Raw genomic sequence first — 15,379 nt, forward strand, 5'->3', positions numbered from 1 at the left:
GCACTCACTCACCGAGTCCTCCCTTGACTCACAGTTTCTTGGCTTCACCAGAAGAAGTTTGGACCTCACGACCAGACTAGCTGAGTCCAAGAACAGACTCACCGAGTCCAAGGCCATCTTCAACCTACTCACCGAGTTGTTCTTCCAACTCGCCGAGTTCCAATCCATCTTCAAGCAACTCGCCAAGTACACCTTTGTGACTCGTCGAGTGCATCTAGATCTTAACCCATGCAGAAGCTTTCCAGGCCATGCAGATGATCCAAAACATAGATCTACCCTTATACAGCCCATCCATCACGTAAAGTGGCAAACTTTACGTGAATCTAAAGAGATCTATGCATTTTACACTCTAGGGCTAGGGTTTGGGACAAGATGATTTCACCAAACACTCAAGAACAGGGACTTTAATGCACTCTAGACCTTCTCCATTCCAGATCTTAGGTAGCAACCTCAAATCTAACCTTCAAACCCAAAATACCACAAGCTAAACTTTCCACATATTCCAAAATGGTGAACCTAGATGAATAACAGCCCAAGAAACGAAGTAATAACTCAAAAGGAAGCCCCAACAGAAGAGGAAATCCGAATCTTAGCAAAGCCCCTTGCTCCAAGCCTCCTATCTCTCCAAGATCTCCTCTAAAAATCTCTTCTCCAAGGTTCAAATGCACTCAAATCCCTCACAATCGCGTCTTAGGGTTTTCTGGACTTAAAGAGACGGTAAAGAGGCTGGGGAGAGGGTATAATGTCCTTTATATAGGGCTCATCCTCCGAAATTAGGGTTTTCTCCACTCAGTGCCTACTCGCCGAGTTGGCCACTTAACACGCGACCAGAGTCGCGACCCTACTCGCCGAGTCCACCCATGGACTCGCCGAGTTGCCCTTCCACATTTACACTTTGAACCCTGAACTTGCACTCCTGAACTCGGGATGTTACACAGATCTACGGGCGTTACAGTTAATTGGGAATACTTGGACTCTTTGATGATGCAAATCGGATATGTTGATAAGTGGAGATGCTGGATATATGGGTGTCTATCCTCTTCCAAAGCCTCCGTATTGGGCAACGGTTCCTTAATGAAAGAGTTTATAATGGAGAACGGAGTTAGGCAAGGGGACCCATTATCTCCCTTTCTATTCTTTATTTCCATGGAAGTATTAAACGTGGCCATGATGTCAGCATGTGAAGAAGGGATTTTTCAAGGAATTGAGATACCGCACTCTAATGTTCTTGTTTCACATTTTTTTTACGTAGATGACGCTTTATTCATGAAAGATTGGACAAAGAATAACATAAAAAATTTGGCCTGGATTCTTAGATGCTTCCATATAGCATCCGGTCTCAAGGTGAACTTTAATAAGTCAAAAGTATTTGGAGTCGGAGCCTCGATATAGGAAATAGCTACATGGGCCCTTCCTCTTGGATGTGAACCTTCTTCACTCCCATTCAATTATCTTGGTGTACCTGTGGGAGCCAACATGAACCTCAAGAAGAATTGGCAGCTAGTGATTGAGCGGTTCCAAACTAAGCTTAGCTATTGGAAAGCCAAAACCTTGTCATTCGGTGGAAGAGTTACTTTGATCAAAGTAGTTCTGGGTAATCCTCCCACTTATTTTTTTCTCTATTTTTGTAGCTCAAATTGGGGTTGTACATACTTTCAAAAAATTAAGGCGGCAATTCCTATGGGGAGAGACAAGTGATAAAAAAAGAATCAATTAGGTATCCTGGGAAAAGATTATAGCACCAAAACACGCGGGTGGGCTCGGAGTAGGACCACTAAGGACTTTCAATATATCCTTAATCACGAAATGGTGGTGGAGGTATAGAAGTGATCCCAATTCCATGTGGAGTCGTATTATACGTGGAATCTATAATCTAAAACACAAATCGATTGACTGTATTGCAAAAAAGTCGATATGTGGTGTATGGAAAAACATTGACAACATCAAGGAAGAATTGGAGGAAAGGGGTAATCCACTGGAGATTGTGATGAAAAAACAAGTCAATGATGGGAACAACACGTTCTTTTGGTTGGAAGATTGGAGTGGTAAAGGAATTTTCAAATCATCATTCCTTGTACTATACGCATTGGAAAAGAAAAAAAAGTTATATGGTCGCGGATAGAATTGGAAGTGACGAATTAAAATGGGGTTGGAAATCAAAACTCAATAATGTAGAACAAAGTAGGGAGTTAACAACTATCAAATCCTGGATATGTGATTTTCGAACGAACAATAGGCCCAACAAGTGGATCTGTACATCTTCCCCGGACGGCGATTTTCATGTTGGCATCATTAGACAGAATATGGACACCAATCCAAATCTATGCAACACTGTACTTATAGATTGGATCCCTAAAATTCCTATCAAGGTGATATGTTTCGTCTGAAGGGCAGCTATGGAGAGAATCCTCACTACAATTGGCTTGTCAAAAAGAGGTATACAACTGGTAGATGTTAACTGTGGTCAATGTTTTGATACTGAAGAAATAGTGTCTCACATATTCTTTAAATGTCCATATAAAAATACAGTTTGGGAGTGTATTATGAGGTGGTGTAAGATCAAGTTCCCCCATTGCGAATCGGTGGAGGATATCATAAAATTTACTAGATCATGGGGACACTGCCCAAAGAAAAGGAAAATACTCGTGAGCATATGCTATGGCACAATTTGGTGGTTATGGAAAGCAAGGTGTGAAAGATCTTTCAAACAAATCAAGATACCACCCACTAAGACAATTGACAATATACAAGACATGGTGTTCATTTGGCTTAAACATAGAAGTTCAAATTACCCCATTAAATGGGTTGATTGGAACATCTATCCATTATGTTGAGGGAGGAATCCGGCAAGAATACTAAAAACCCGGAGATTGCATTTTTGGTGTGTGTTGAGATGTTCTTTTTTCCTGTTTTTTTGTAATTTGTTTATTTTTCTTCTGTTACTCCTTCATGTAAACTTCTGTCGTTTTCCCCCCTCTAGCACCTTGCTAGTTGGGTTTTTTTATAATATATATTTGCTGGTTACAAAAAAATTAAAAAAAAATTTGTTTACCAGAAAATAATAATACATTAAACAAGAATAAATCATGAATACAATTATTATTTACAAGATTATCTTAATAGATGTAAATGGTGAAAGGGCTTCTAGCCCAGCGGTATCAGATGGTGCTCTTCTTCTTTGAGATCAATGGTTCAAATCCCATCGTGAACATAGGTAGAATTAGGTGTTAGTATTGGAGTAAATTAGTATTTTTGTATTATTGCCGGTTGAAAAAAAAAAAAAAAAACCGTAAATGGTGATGACATAAATGAGACGAGTAACGTGGTACTGGGCCAACTTGCATTTACTTAAGCGCTTCGATTTCCTGAATATATCCCAGGTGGGTCCTTTGGCTTGGCTATTTTTGACGTTTTGCTTCGATCTTAATTTTTTTTAAATAAATAAAGTTCAAGCTATATGTAATTATGCTTCTTTTAACATTTTAAAGTTTTTGAGCGTTGAAGTTTTAATTACAGATATGTAACTAGATTATGATGTGCGTTAAACGCGGAGAATATAAATTAAATACAACACATGTAACTAGATTATGATCCGCGTTAAACACGGATAATATAAATTAAATACACATCACATTAATAAATGGAATTGTTTTAGATGAAATTATAATAAAAAATGTTAGTTAGATTTATTTTAAGTTTTTGAACAAAACTTGTTAAATAAAAATATTTAATATTGATATTAGAGCAATTTTGTGTTTTAATACAGTAATTTTTAATAAATGATCAACATGATATTTGTTTTATCACAATACGACTCATTAATTAAAATATGTTGTGTGATAGTTTTATAAATTGACTTTGTTCGGTATACAAACCCCATGGAGGCTCATATGATACTTTTCATATTGGTCATGTAAAACCAAAAACAACAATAATTAAGTTGTTATATGTACCCGCAATGTTCCCGTTGATTTTGAGATCCCTATGCGGAAAATAAAATTGGGCCCTTAAACATAATTTGTTTATATATAAGTACAATTCGTTAATACTATGATAAGTCGATTATTATTAGAAGAAAAGGAACAATAACATATAATATAATCTTACATAGTTACATTAATCGCAATGCTCTCATAGCATTCTTAGAATCGAAGTTGTTCACCGACTTGTCATAATAAATACTCTCCAAAATATTGTTCTCAATATGTACCAAATATATTGTTCTCAAAATCTATCATTTCCAAGTCATTAAGTCTTTCTTGTGAAATTTTTGACCGTAAGTATGAATTTAACAACTTCAATTTTGAAAAGCTTGTTTCTACAGACGCAACAATTAATAGAATAGTCAGCAAAACTCTATATACATTAGGAAAACAATTACTATTTCATATATTTGAAAACATCGGTGGGTTAGTGGTTTCACTTGGTAAGAACTCGTCAACCAGATATAACTCCAGATTAAGTTCATTGACGTCAACATCTGATTGTTCGCCATTAAGTTCATATTTAAGTGCAACTTCAAGACAGATACAACACAAGTTAATATCTTTATCATCAAATTCCTTCATGTTTTTGGAAGAAAAAAAATCAGAATTCTTTCATATTTATTTTATTGTTTAAATCTTGTTTTTATTGAAGTCATCGATTGAAATTGAAACAATTAAACTCACAAGAAACAACATAAGTAGGTCGATTCTAATTTTGAAGCACAACAAGTAAGCATCAGATTTATCAGAAAATCGATTAATTTTTGAAATTGAAACAATCAATTAATCAATAATATGAAATTAAGTGATCTTATTGGATCTTAATCAACAATCAAACACATACACCCTCAACGACTTAATTAGCGGGTTCAAGAGAATGAGTAACGACTTAGGGACTTACGACTTAGATCTACAAGAATCAAAGAGTGAACTGACTTACTTTCTCCTGGTGACGATACCCTTGAATCAATTCAATTTTCAGTCTACTATTATGAATCCTATGTAAAAATTGGGGCCCTTCCACGACGTAGGCAATGTGCGGCCGCCCACCTCGCACACCCTTAAATACGTCAATGTCTGTAAAGAAATTTAATAAACATTACAATTAAGGTGCATTGACATAGCCATAAACATCAAACTCAGACATTGTAATTTGGTCAATTTCTAAATTATTTTTTCCTTATAAGAATTAAAATATGATTTTTCAGGCTACACCTAATCAAATATACATATCTTCCGATCAAAGAAATTATTACAAAAAAAAAAAAAGCCTTGTTATGATCAAAAATATAATATTAGTTTCATAATTTGCCAAATCTATTCTTAATAAAAGAGTACTTTGGATGCCAAGTGTTCCTCTTTTGCACCTCCAATTTGACACGTGTCTTCACCAGGGAACTCTTATGCATCAAATTCCCGCCCATTCTTTACACCAAAAATTCGAGAAACTGCCCCTAAACATCAGCAAAAAATCGAGAAACAGCCCCTAAAAATCAGCTCACATATTTTCAATTACCTGCAAATAAAAACTCATATCAATCCTATTTTTATCGTCAAAATCTCGATAAATCAGCATCGTGGATTTAAATAAGCTCCTTTAAATTCACATTATCAACTCCTGTAAATCAGGAATCAAATGAATGCAAATCGTTGACTACAATTTCGTTTTTTTTTTCTGCCAATTATTTGTAGATCATAATCATAAATCGGTACCGAATTCCAAATTTAAATCAATTACCCACTAATCAAATCCATAAAAATCAGGAATAAAATATGTGTTTCATTAATCTCTGCATATTTATATATACCTATCGAATTGCACATAACCTTCTACTGGTTTGCCCTCCAATTTCAGTTTCTTATCTGCTCTGCTCTATCGATTTGCAAAAGGTTAGTAATACAATCTTTTTTTATTTATTTTTTATTTTAACATCAAACTCTACATCTATTTCAGTAGTTTCGATCATTCTTTGTTCTCTTTTTTTCGGTAGTTTCGATCATTCACAACTCATAATATGTTCAATTCTATATTTACATCAATTAATTGACTTTCATTCTTGCTATGTTTGCAGGAAATGCAGTAACTATTTTAAAAGTTATTTTTTTTTTTTCTTAACAACTATTTTCAGATCATACTCCTATACCTCTTTTTAAATTTAAATAAAAGCAAATTTATTTATATAAAATACAATATGTAATCTTTAATTCTTTTTTTTTTTTATTTCAGCCAATTATTTTCAAATCAAACTGCACAAATAGTTTCATTTTTTATTGAATTTTTTTTTCTGTCTTTGTGTTCAAACTGGAATTTGTTGTTTTTCATTTCATTTTATATATGTTATTTGTTATTTTAACTTGTAACTTCACATTTCCATCTTTTCATACATTCTTTGTTTTCTTTTTTGCATGTCTTTCTATTCAAACTGTAATTCGTTTCTTTTAATATCAAATTGCACAAATAGTTCCGTTTTTTCATACATTTTTTGTTCTGTTCTTCCTGTCTTTGTCTTCAAATTGGAAATTGTTGTTGTTTAATTCAATTTATATATGTTATATGTTATTTTACCTTCTAACTAAACATTTTATACATACTTTATTATTTGCAGATCAATGGCACATCCAGATGTTACTTTCATTGCAGGTTTAGATGTACTCAAAGATGATTCAACTATCAAAGTCAGAGTGATAAACCTATGGAACCTTTTTTCATTTTATAACAATGCAAAACTCTTCTCTATTGAGTTAATTTTGATAAATGAACAGGTATCTATCAAGTTAACATTATATATTATTTACACATTAAAATATAATATGATTTAATTATAAATTTTATATATTATATTTCTTTTAGGGTACCAAGATACAAGCAAATGTATTAAAAAAATACATCTACCGATTCAAAAACATTTTAAAAGATGGCTTGGCATTTTACATAAAATGTCCAAGCTTTGCATCACAAAAGATGGGTGCTTTCAGGTTAACTCAACAGGAACATAAACTTAGTTTTCTTCATGACACTGTTGTTACTGAGTGTCATGACTTTTCTGGAACTACATTTGGTTTTGAGTTTGTTGATTACCAGTCTATTATCTCATTGGCCCATCATGAAAACACTACTATCAGTTAGTTGCATTTTAATATAGATTAACTATGGGCAATTTTTTTGTTTGAATATAATATTTTATCTTTACGTTAATAACAATATTTCATTCATATTTGTTGTTGTTAATAGATGCTATTGGATTAATCATTGCATTTGGTGAGATGGTACGAGACAATGCTGATATGAAAAAACACAGGCTCAACCTCCAAATCCAAGATGCAAAGTTTGTTAAAATTTATTTTTATTTTTGTATATTAGATTATATAATAATCATTTCATTTAATTTAAAACTTTTATTTTTTAGTGGTTTGCAATTGAGTGTCAATTTGTGGGGTGCTTTTGCTTACAAAATACAAGGCTTTCTTGATAACAACCCACACAATCTTCGTATCATTGTTATCATTCAATTTGCAAAACTTAGTATTTGGAGAGGTATATTGTATTATTTTCTTATTAAATATTATTCTATAATCATTACACTAACAATGAATAACATCTTTTTTATAGATCACCCCACAGTTAACACCTACTTTACCGTGTCAAAGTTGTTCATTAACACTAACATTGATGAAATCAATGATTTTAAGAAAAGGTAATTTATGTTATCATTGTAATTTCTATAATTAACTTTCTTGTGAGTAATATTACTTAATTTATGTTATTACATTCTAATTTCTACATCCAAATCTTATGTGACTAATATTTGTTAATTTGATTTTATCTAACAGTTTGGATGGAGATGATCGCCCAGATTCATCCATGAATACCATCACACTTATGAAGTCTAATAAGGTTTCTGAACATGATGATTTCATGGTTAAGTTTCAGTTGAAGACTATTGCTGATGTGTAGCACTTGGTTTCCGGTATGTGAATTTTATTTGAGTATTGCCCTATTTTAGCCTTGGACTCGGTGAGTCACAAGGTTCAACTCGCCGAGTAGGGACGAGACCCGGGACACGTTTAAGTGGGCGACTCGGCGAGTCCATATCCTGGACTCGGCGAGTCACCGCTGTTGGATGAAACCCTAAGTTTCAGGGGTTTGCACCCTATTTAAACCTCATATCTGCCTCTTGCCAGCCCCCATTCACCCCCAGAGCTCCCAACCCTCGACCTATCTCGTCCTAAGCTTGTTTCTTGTGAATTTGAGGCTCTTGTGTGGATTCTTGAAGGTTTTGAGGCAAGGAGGGGAAAGAGATCAAGAGGAAGGAGAGCCATCCAAGCATCATTGTGTTTTTCAGCAGGTTTCATTGAGCCGGGGAGTTTCCGGAGCAGCAGCAGCAGTAGTAGGTGATCAATTCCCACACAGACCAACAGCTATTTCGAGGTGAGTTTCCTTTCAGTAGTAACGGGTCTAAGGCACCAAGGCCGGCCCGTATAGATGAGACGATAGTATTATAGTGTGGGCCGAGCCCGTATCTATTAGTCGAGTTGATTGTGATATATACCAGTATGATAGAACTGTTTACACTTGTTGTCTGCGTGATACTTGTATGATATGTGTTGACGGTTGGGTGTGGGCGAGGCCCGTATCCCTCCGAGAATGGAGTGTGGGCTAGGCCCGTATCTCCCAGGTAGCGAAGTGTGGGCGGGGCCCGTATCTTCACGAGTGTGGGCGGGGCCCGTATCTCTCAGAAAGTGAGGTGTGGGCGGGGCCCGTATCTTCACGAGTGTGGGCGGGGCCCGTATCTCCTAATTGCATGTTAATTGTTATATGCTGTATGGTATGGGGTATTATGGGGGAGCTCACTAAGCTTTATGCTTACGGTTTCAGTTTTGGTTTCAGGTACCTCCTCAGCTAGGGGAAAGGAGCCGGTACAGTAGCAGCATGTCACACACACACTCTTCGGTTTCCGCATTTACGAGATTCACTGGGATTGTACTCTGATATTTGATGGCTGTATGGTTTGATTATTAAAACATGGTTTGCGATGTGTTATGGTGTGATCAAACAATGTTTTTATTTTTTAGTGTTTTCTAAAAGTAATATTTTAAAATGAAATTTTTGGACATGAAAATTGGGTCGTTACAAGTTGGTATCAGAGCCCTGGTTTGAGGGATTCGGACACGCCTTCGGGAGTGTCTGAACTCAAATCGAGGGATTGAAAGATTTTCCAAAAGAAAATATTCTCTAAAAACTCGGAAAAAAAAAGTCATAAGAAAGAGCGAAGGATCTAGGAGTGATGCCTTATGTGCCTGCTTATGTGTTACAGCTTTATGAGTATTGCATGCTAGAATGGAGTAGACAGCAGTAGGATAGTCTGTTTAGGTTATGCCTGATAGTATGAGCTTAGCATCTTATGCTAGTGCCGTTTCTTGTTATAAGAATAGTTTGGCTTGAGTCTGTTTCCCCCTTAACCGAATGCTGCTTGCTTCGTGCTTGGTGGGGTTCTGAGTAATGGGAGTTAGCCACTAGGTGAACACGTCACACCACATGTAATCAGGTTTGAATAATCCCAAAGTACTGGAACTGGGCCTATTGCGCAGCTCTTGTTTGAGTCCAACCGTTGTAGGGACGGATCTTTTACTTGAAGGATTATCTAATCCTCATCACATGTGATGGTGTTTAGGTGGTGGCTAACTGGCATTATGAGGAGACCTACAACAGCTGAGGCCCAGTCGTGTTGAACTTGAGTTTCCCCTAGGGCAAGCCTAGGATGAGAATAGCAGGAAGTAGCAGTAGTAAAGGGGATCTGGTAAAGTCGAGGAACTTCTCGGAGAAGGTACGGATAGATGTGGAAGGTAGTATGGGCCCGTACTACTGAAGGCAGAGGATCCGTACCCTAGCCGAGGAAGGCCAAGACGAGACCAAGGAACCTGTAAGTAGTTGAGATCCCTCAGAAAGTAGCAGTATCACTAATGATTATTATGATGTTTTGCAGAATGGTGGTACTTCGACCGAGACCGACAGATGGCGGGTCAGGAGAGGGGTCAGGTTAGTGATCAGGCACCGAGCCGATTGATGAGAGGCTACGTGAGTTCATCACGTCGGAGATCACCAGGGGCATCCTTAAGTCGACCCCCATCCTCTTTGGGTCGATCAAGGAAGGGATTATGGAGTTGATGGAGGATCGCCTACGGGCATTCAAGAGCGATTTAGCCTCTAGCCAGTCAGGATCTCGCACACTGTCCTTCAAGGACTTCAGGGGCAGTGGTGCGCCGGATTTCCATGGGGTGAAGGACCCCATTGTCGCCAGGCGGTGGATTGCGGATATCGAGTCTGCCCAGTTGACTAGCTTCTGCCCCGAGGGGTCGAAGGTGAGGTGCGCAGCAGGGTGTCTACGGGACCGAGCCCGGGATTGGTGGGAGTCAGTGGGTGACTCGTTGGGAGCCTCGGCTATCGAGGCAATGACCTGGTCGGACTTTATGACTAGGTTCAGGGCGGAGTTTGCACCGGCGGTCGAGCTTCAACAGCTGGCCAGGGAGTTTCTAGACATGAGGCAGACGACGGAGACTGTGGCGGAGATCACCGCCAAGTTCCGGGAGAGGGCTTTATTGGTGCCCCAGTATGCCGGTGACGAGGATATGAGGAGGACTCGTTACCATGATATGTTACGAGCTGACATCCGGGAGCATGTTAGCTTTTCGGCTTGTCCTACCCTGGACTCTATGATTGCTAGAGCTAGGGAGAGAGAGATAGATTTGGAGCACATCCGGAAACGGAAACTAGAGGACGGTCAGGCAGGAGGGGCTTCGGGGAAGAAGCCCAAGGGATCAGACGGTAGACCGAAAGGTCATTCAGGATCGAGCCTGCTGCGGGAAATGCGGCAGGACGCACGTGGGGATATGTAGGATGGGATCAGGAGGCTGCTACAAGTGCGGCAAGACAGGGAACTTTAGCAGGGATTGTACTGCTCCAGTTTCAGCTATTCAGACATCCGAGTTGCTGTGTTTTCACTGCAACCAGAGGGGCCACAAGAAGGCTAATTGCCCCCAGTTGTCAGTTGCAGCGCCAGTGAAGGCGCCGGCTCCAGCGACCCTGCGGATCACGGATGGTCGGCAGGGCAAGGCAGAGGCTCCAGTAGTGAGGAGTCGGGCATTTCAGTTGACTACCGAGGAGGCACGCGCCGCGCCCGATGTGGTGACGGGATCGTTCCATGTGAACGACATCCCGGTTCAGGTATTGTTCGACTCGGGTGCATCCCGATCGTTCGTTTCTCTGGCTCTTAGCAAGAGATTTCATGAGACTTCAGGCGAGTTAGATTGCCCGTTAGAGGTAGAGATTGCTGACGATCGATCGGTGCGAGCATCGATGGTGTTTCGAGATTGTGTTCTGCGACTGTTTGAGGAGCGTTACCTGGTAGACTTGGTCCCCATCCCATTGCGTGGGAACAAGGTGATTATTGGCATGGATTGGTTGAGTCCTAATGGGGTAGTGATAGATTGCGCGCAGCAGCTAGTGCGAGTCAGAACCCCAAGCGGGGGAGAGTTAGTGATTCATGGAGAGCGGCCACAGTGTGGACCCACTGTATGTTCAGCAGCGAGGGCTAGGCGCTACCTTCAGCAGGGATGCGTGGGTTATGTCGCGTATGTGATGGATACCCGGGAGGCGGGTAAGGCGACCGTGAGCGAGGTCCCGGTGGTTCGAGATTTTACAGATGTTTTCCCGGAGGAACTACCTGGGATACCTCCGGAGCGACAGGTGGAGTTCAGGATTGACCTCATTCCCGGTGCGGCTCCGATAGCCAAAGCACCGTATCGGTTGGCTCCTCCCGAGATGCAGGAGTTGTCTACGCAGCTGCAGGAGCTGCTAGACAAGGGATTTATTCGTCCGAGCAGTTCACCCTGGGGAGCCCCGATTCTGTTTGTAAGGACGAAGGACGGGTCGCATCGGATGTGTATAGATTATCGGGAGCTGAACAAGGTAACGGTGAAGAACCGATACCCGCTTCCGAGGATTGATGACCTATTTGACCAGCTTCAGGGAGCATCTTGGTTCTCCAAGATTGACTTGCGTTCAGGCTATCATCAGATGAGGGTTAGGGAGGAGGATATGCAGAAGACTGCGTTTCGGACGCGCTATGGTCATTACGAGTTCGTGGTGATGCCGTTTGGGCTCACCAATGCTCTTGCCGCGTTCATGGACCTCATGAACCGCGTGTGTAGACCGATGCTGGATCGGTCTGTGATAGTCTTTATCGATGATATTCTGGTCTATTCCAAGACTCGGGAGGAACACGAGGAGCATCTAAAGGAGGTATTGGAGACCATGAGGAGGGAGAGCTTGTATGCTAAGTTCTCCAAGTGTGAGTTTTGGTTGCGCGAGGTGCAATTCCTTGGACACCTCGTCAACCAGAACGGGATTCTGGTTGATCCGGCCAAGGTCGAGGCCGTGATGAGATGGGAGGTCCCGAAGTCTCCATCTGAGATTCGGAGCTTCCTGGGATTGGCAGGCTACTATCGGAGGTTTATCCAAGATTTCTCCAAGATAGCCGTGCCCCTAACACGACTGACGAAGAAAGTCGTGGTCTTTCGGTGGGGACCCGAGCAGCAGGCTGCGTTTGAGATGCTAAGACAGAAATTGTGTGAGGCGCCGATCCTAGCCCTGCCTGAGGGCGTAGAGGATTTTGTGGTTTACTGCGATGCGTCCATTTCGGGGTTGGGCGCAGTTCTGATGCAGAGGGGGCATGTCATTGCCTACGCTTCGCGACAGCTCAAGCCTCACGAGGCAAACTACCCGACGCATGATTTGGAGTTGGGGGCGGTGGTTTTTGCCCTCAAGATTTGGCGACATTACCTCTATGGGGTTCGGTGTACCATCTACACGGACCACAAGAGTTTGAGGTACCTCATGGACCAGCCGAATCTGAATATGAGGCAGCGACGGTGGTTGGACGTGGTGAAGGATTATGATTGCGAGATCCTTTACCACCCGGGGAAGGCCAATGTGGTGGCTGATGCGCTTAGCCGCAAGACGGTGCCGATCAGGGACGTTTGCTTGAGGATGACCGTGGTGACTCCCCTATTGGAGCAGATTCAGGAGGCTCAACAGGAGGCTATCAAGGAGGAGCATCGGAAGAGCGAGCGTATGGTAGGTCAGGTTTCCTCCTTTGATTATGATGGCAGAGGACTTTTGACACTACACCGTAGGGTGTGGGTGCTGTATCACGGTGGCGTGCGTCAGATTTTGATGGAGGAGGCGCACAAGTCCCGATTTTCTATTCATCCCGGGGTGACGAAGATGTATAGGGATCTTCGTCCGGATTACTGGTGGCCCTGCATGAAGCGGGATGTGGCATGGTACGTTGAGCGGTGTTTGACCTGCAGGAAGGTCAAGGCCGAACATCAGAGACCGCATGGCAAGATGCAGCCGTTGGACATCCCACTATGGAAATGGGAAGATATCACGATGGATTTTATCACAAAGCTTCCCAGGACCACACGTGGAGTGGATTCGATTTGGGTCATCGTGGATAGATTGACCAAGAGTGCTCACTTTATTCCAATCCAGGAGAGCATATCGGCCGAAAAATTGGCCGACATCTATATCAGGGAGATTGTGGCACGGTATGGAGTGCCAGTATCGGTAATCTCAGACAGGGATGTGCGTTTTACTTCCAGATTCTGGAAGAAATTCCATGACGAGTTGGGCACTCGTCTGCATTTCAGCACCGCCTTTCACCCGCAGACAGATGGTCAGAGTGAGCGGACCATCCAGACTTTGGAGGACATGTTGCGGGCGTGTGTGTTGGATTTCGGTGGTAGCTGGGATACCTATCTTCCCCTGGCTGAGTTCTCCTACAACAACAGCTATCACGCGAGTATTGACCGACCACCGTTCGAGATGTTGTATGGGCGGAAGTGCAGAACCCCGATATGTTGGGGTGAGGTTGGCCAGCGAGTCATGGGAAGCACCGAGGTGGTGCTAGAGACGACCGAGAGGATCCAGCAGGTTCGGAGCAGACTTCAGACTGCACAGAGTCGGCAGAAAAGCTACGCCGATAGACGTCGATCCGACTTGGAGTTCCAAGTCGGGGATATGGTCCTCCTGAAAGTGTCGCCTTGGAAAGGTGTCATTCGATTCAGGAAGCGGGGCAAGTTGGGCCCAAGGTTCATCGGGCCGTTCAGGGTTGCAGGCCGGGTGGGCAAGTTGGCGTATAGGCTGGACCTGCCAGCCGAGCTCAGTCAGATCCACAACACCTTTCATGTTTCGCAGCTGCGGAAGTGCCTGGTGGACGATTCAGCAGTAGTACCATTGGAGGATATTCAGGTTGATGACAGCTTGAATTACATTGAGCGCCCAGTCGCAATACTAGACAGAAAGGCAAAGACGTTGAGGAACAAGAGGGTAGAACTAGTAAAGGTGCAATGGCAGCACCGCAAGGGTTCGGAGTGGACTTGGGAACCGATGGACGAGATGATGGAGCATTACCCCGAGCTGTTTCAGGACCGGGCAGCAGACTTCGAGGACGAAGTCTAAAATAAGTGGGGGAGATTTGTAGCACCTGGTTTCCGGTATGTGCATTTTATTTGAGTATTGCCCTATTTTAGCCTTGGACTCGGCGAGTCACAAGGTTCGACTCGCCGAGTAGGGACGAGACCCGGGACACGTTTAAGTGGGCGACTCGGCGAGTCCATATCCTGGACTCGGCGAGTCACCGCTGTTGGATGAAACCCTAAGTTTCAGGGGTTTGCACCCTATTTAAACCTCATATCTGCCTCTTGCCAGCCCCCATTCACCCCCAGAGCTCCCAACCCTCGACCTAACTCGTCCTAAGCTTGTTTCTTGTGAATTTGAGGCTCTTGTGTGGATTCTTGAAGGTTTTGAGGCAAGGAGGGGAAAGAGATCAAGAGGAAGGAGAGCCATCCAAGCATCATTGTGTTTTTCAGCAGGTTTCATTGAGCCGGGGAGTTTCCGGAGCAGCAGCAGCAGTAGTAGGTGATCAATTCCCACACAGACCAGCAGCTATTTCGAGGTGAGTTTCCTTTCAGTAGTAACGGGTCTAAGGCACCAAGGCCGGCCCGTATAGATGAGACGATAGTATTATAGTGTGGGCTGAGCCCGTATCTATTAGTCGAGTTGATTGTGATATATACCAGTATGATAGAACTGTTTACACTTGTTGTCTGCGTGATACTTGTATGATATGTGTTGACGGTTGGGTGTGGGCGAGGCCCGTATCCCTCCGAGAATGGAGTGTGGGCTAGGCCCGTATCTCCCAGGTAGCGAAGTGTGGGCGGGGCCCATATCTTCACGAGTGTGGGCGGGGCCCGTATCTCTCAGAAAGTGAGGTGTGGGCGGGGCCCGTATCTTCACGAGTGTGGGCGGGGCCCGTATCTCCTAATTGCAT

General features: G+C 42.3%; 1 protein-coding gene across 1 annotated transcript; it reads left to right on the forward strand.

Annotated features, from left to right (window-relative positions):
* The first annotated feature begins 1,840 nt into the window (after window positions 1–1,840).
* Window positions 1,841–7,941, forward strand: LOC145045273 (uncharacterized). The gene is made up of 7 exons (XM_078993610.1): window positions 1,841–2,103; window positions 6,593–6,749; window positions 6,838–7,108; window positions 7,219–7,312; window positions 7,394–7,521; window positions 7,597–7,681; window positions 7,818–7,941. The coding sequence occupies exons 1-7, from the start codon at window positions 1,841–1,843 to the stop codon at window positions 7,939–7,941; spliced, it is 1,122 nt and encodes a 373-aa protein (XP_078849736.1).
* The last annotated feature ends 7,438 nt before the right edge of the window (window positions 7,942–15,379 follow it).

Source organism: Lactuca saligna, chromosome 5 (genome assembly GCF_052625555.1).
Source record: "Lactuca saligna cultivar CGN05327 chromosome 5, ASM5262555v1, whole genome shotgun sequence".
NCBI lineage: Eukaryota > Viridiplantae > Streptophyta > Magnoliopsida > Asterales > Asteraceae > Lactuca > Lactuca saligna.

Excerpts from the sequence above, each read along its gene's own strand:
- LOC145045273 (XM_078993610.1), top strand. The coding sequence starts at position 1,841 with ATGTGGAGTCGTATTATACGTGGAATCTATAATCTAAAACACAAATCG. Across the intron at positions 2,104-6,592 it reads GCATTGGAAAAGAAAAAAAA|ATCAATGGCACATCCAGATG; the intron begins GTTATATGGTCG and ends TATTATTTGCAG. Across the intron at positions 6,750-6,837 it reads TAATTTTGATAAATGAACAG|GGTACCAAGATACAAGCAAA; the intron begins GTATCTATCAAG and ends TATTTCTTTTAG.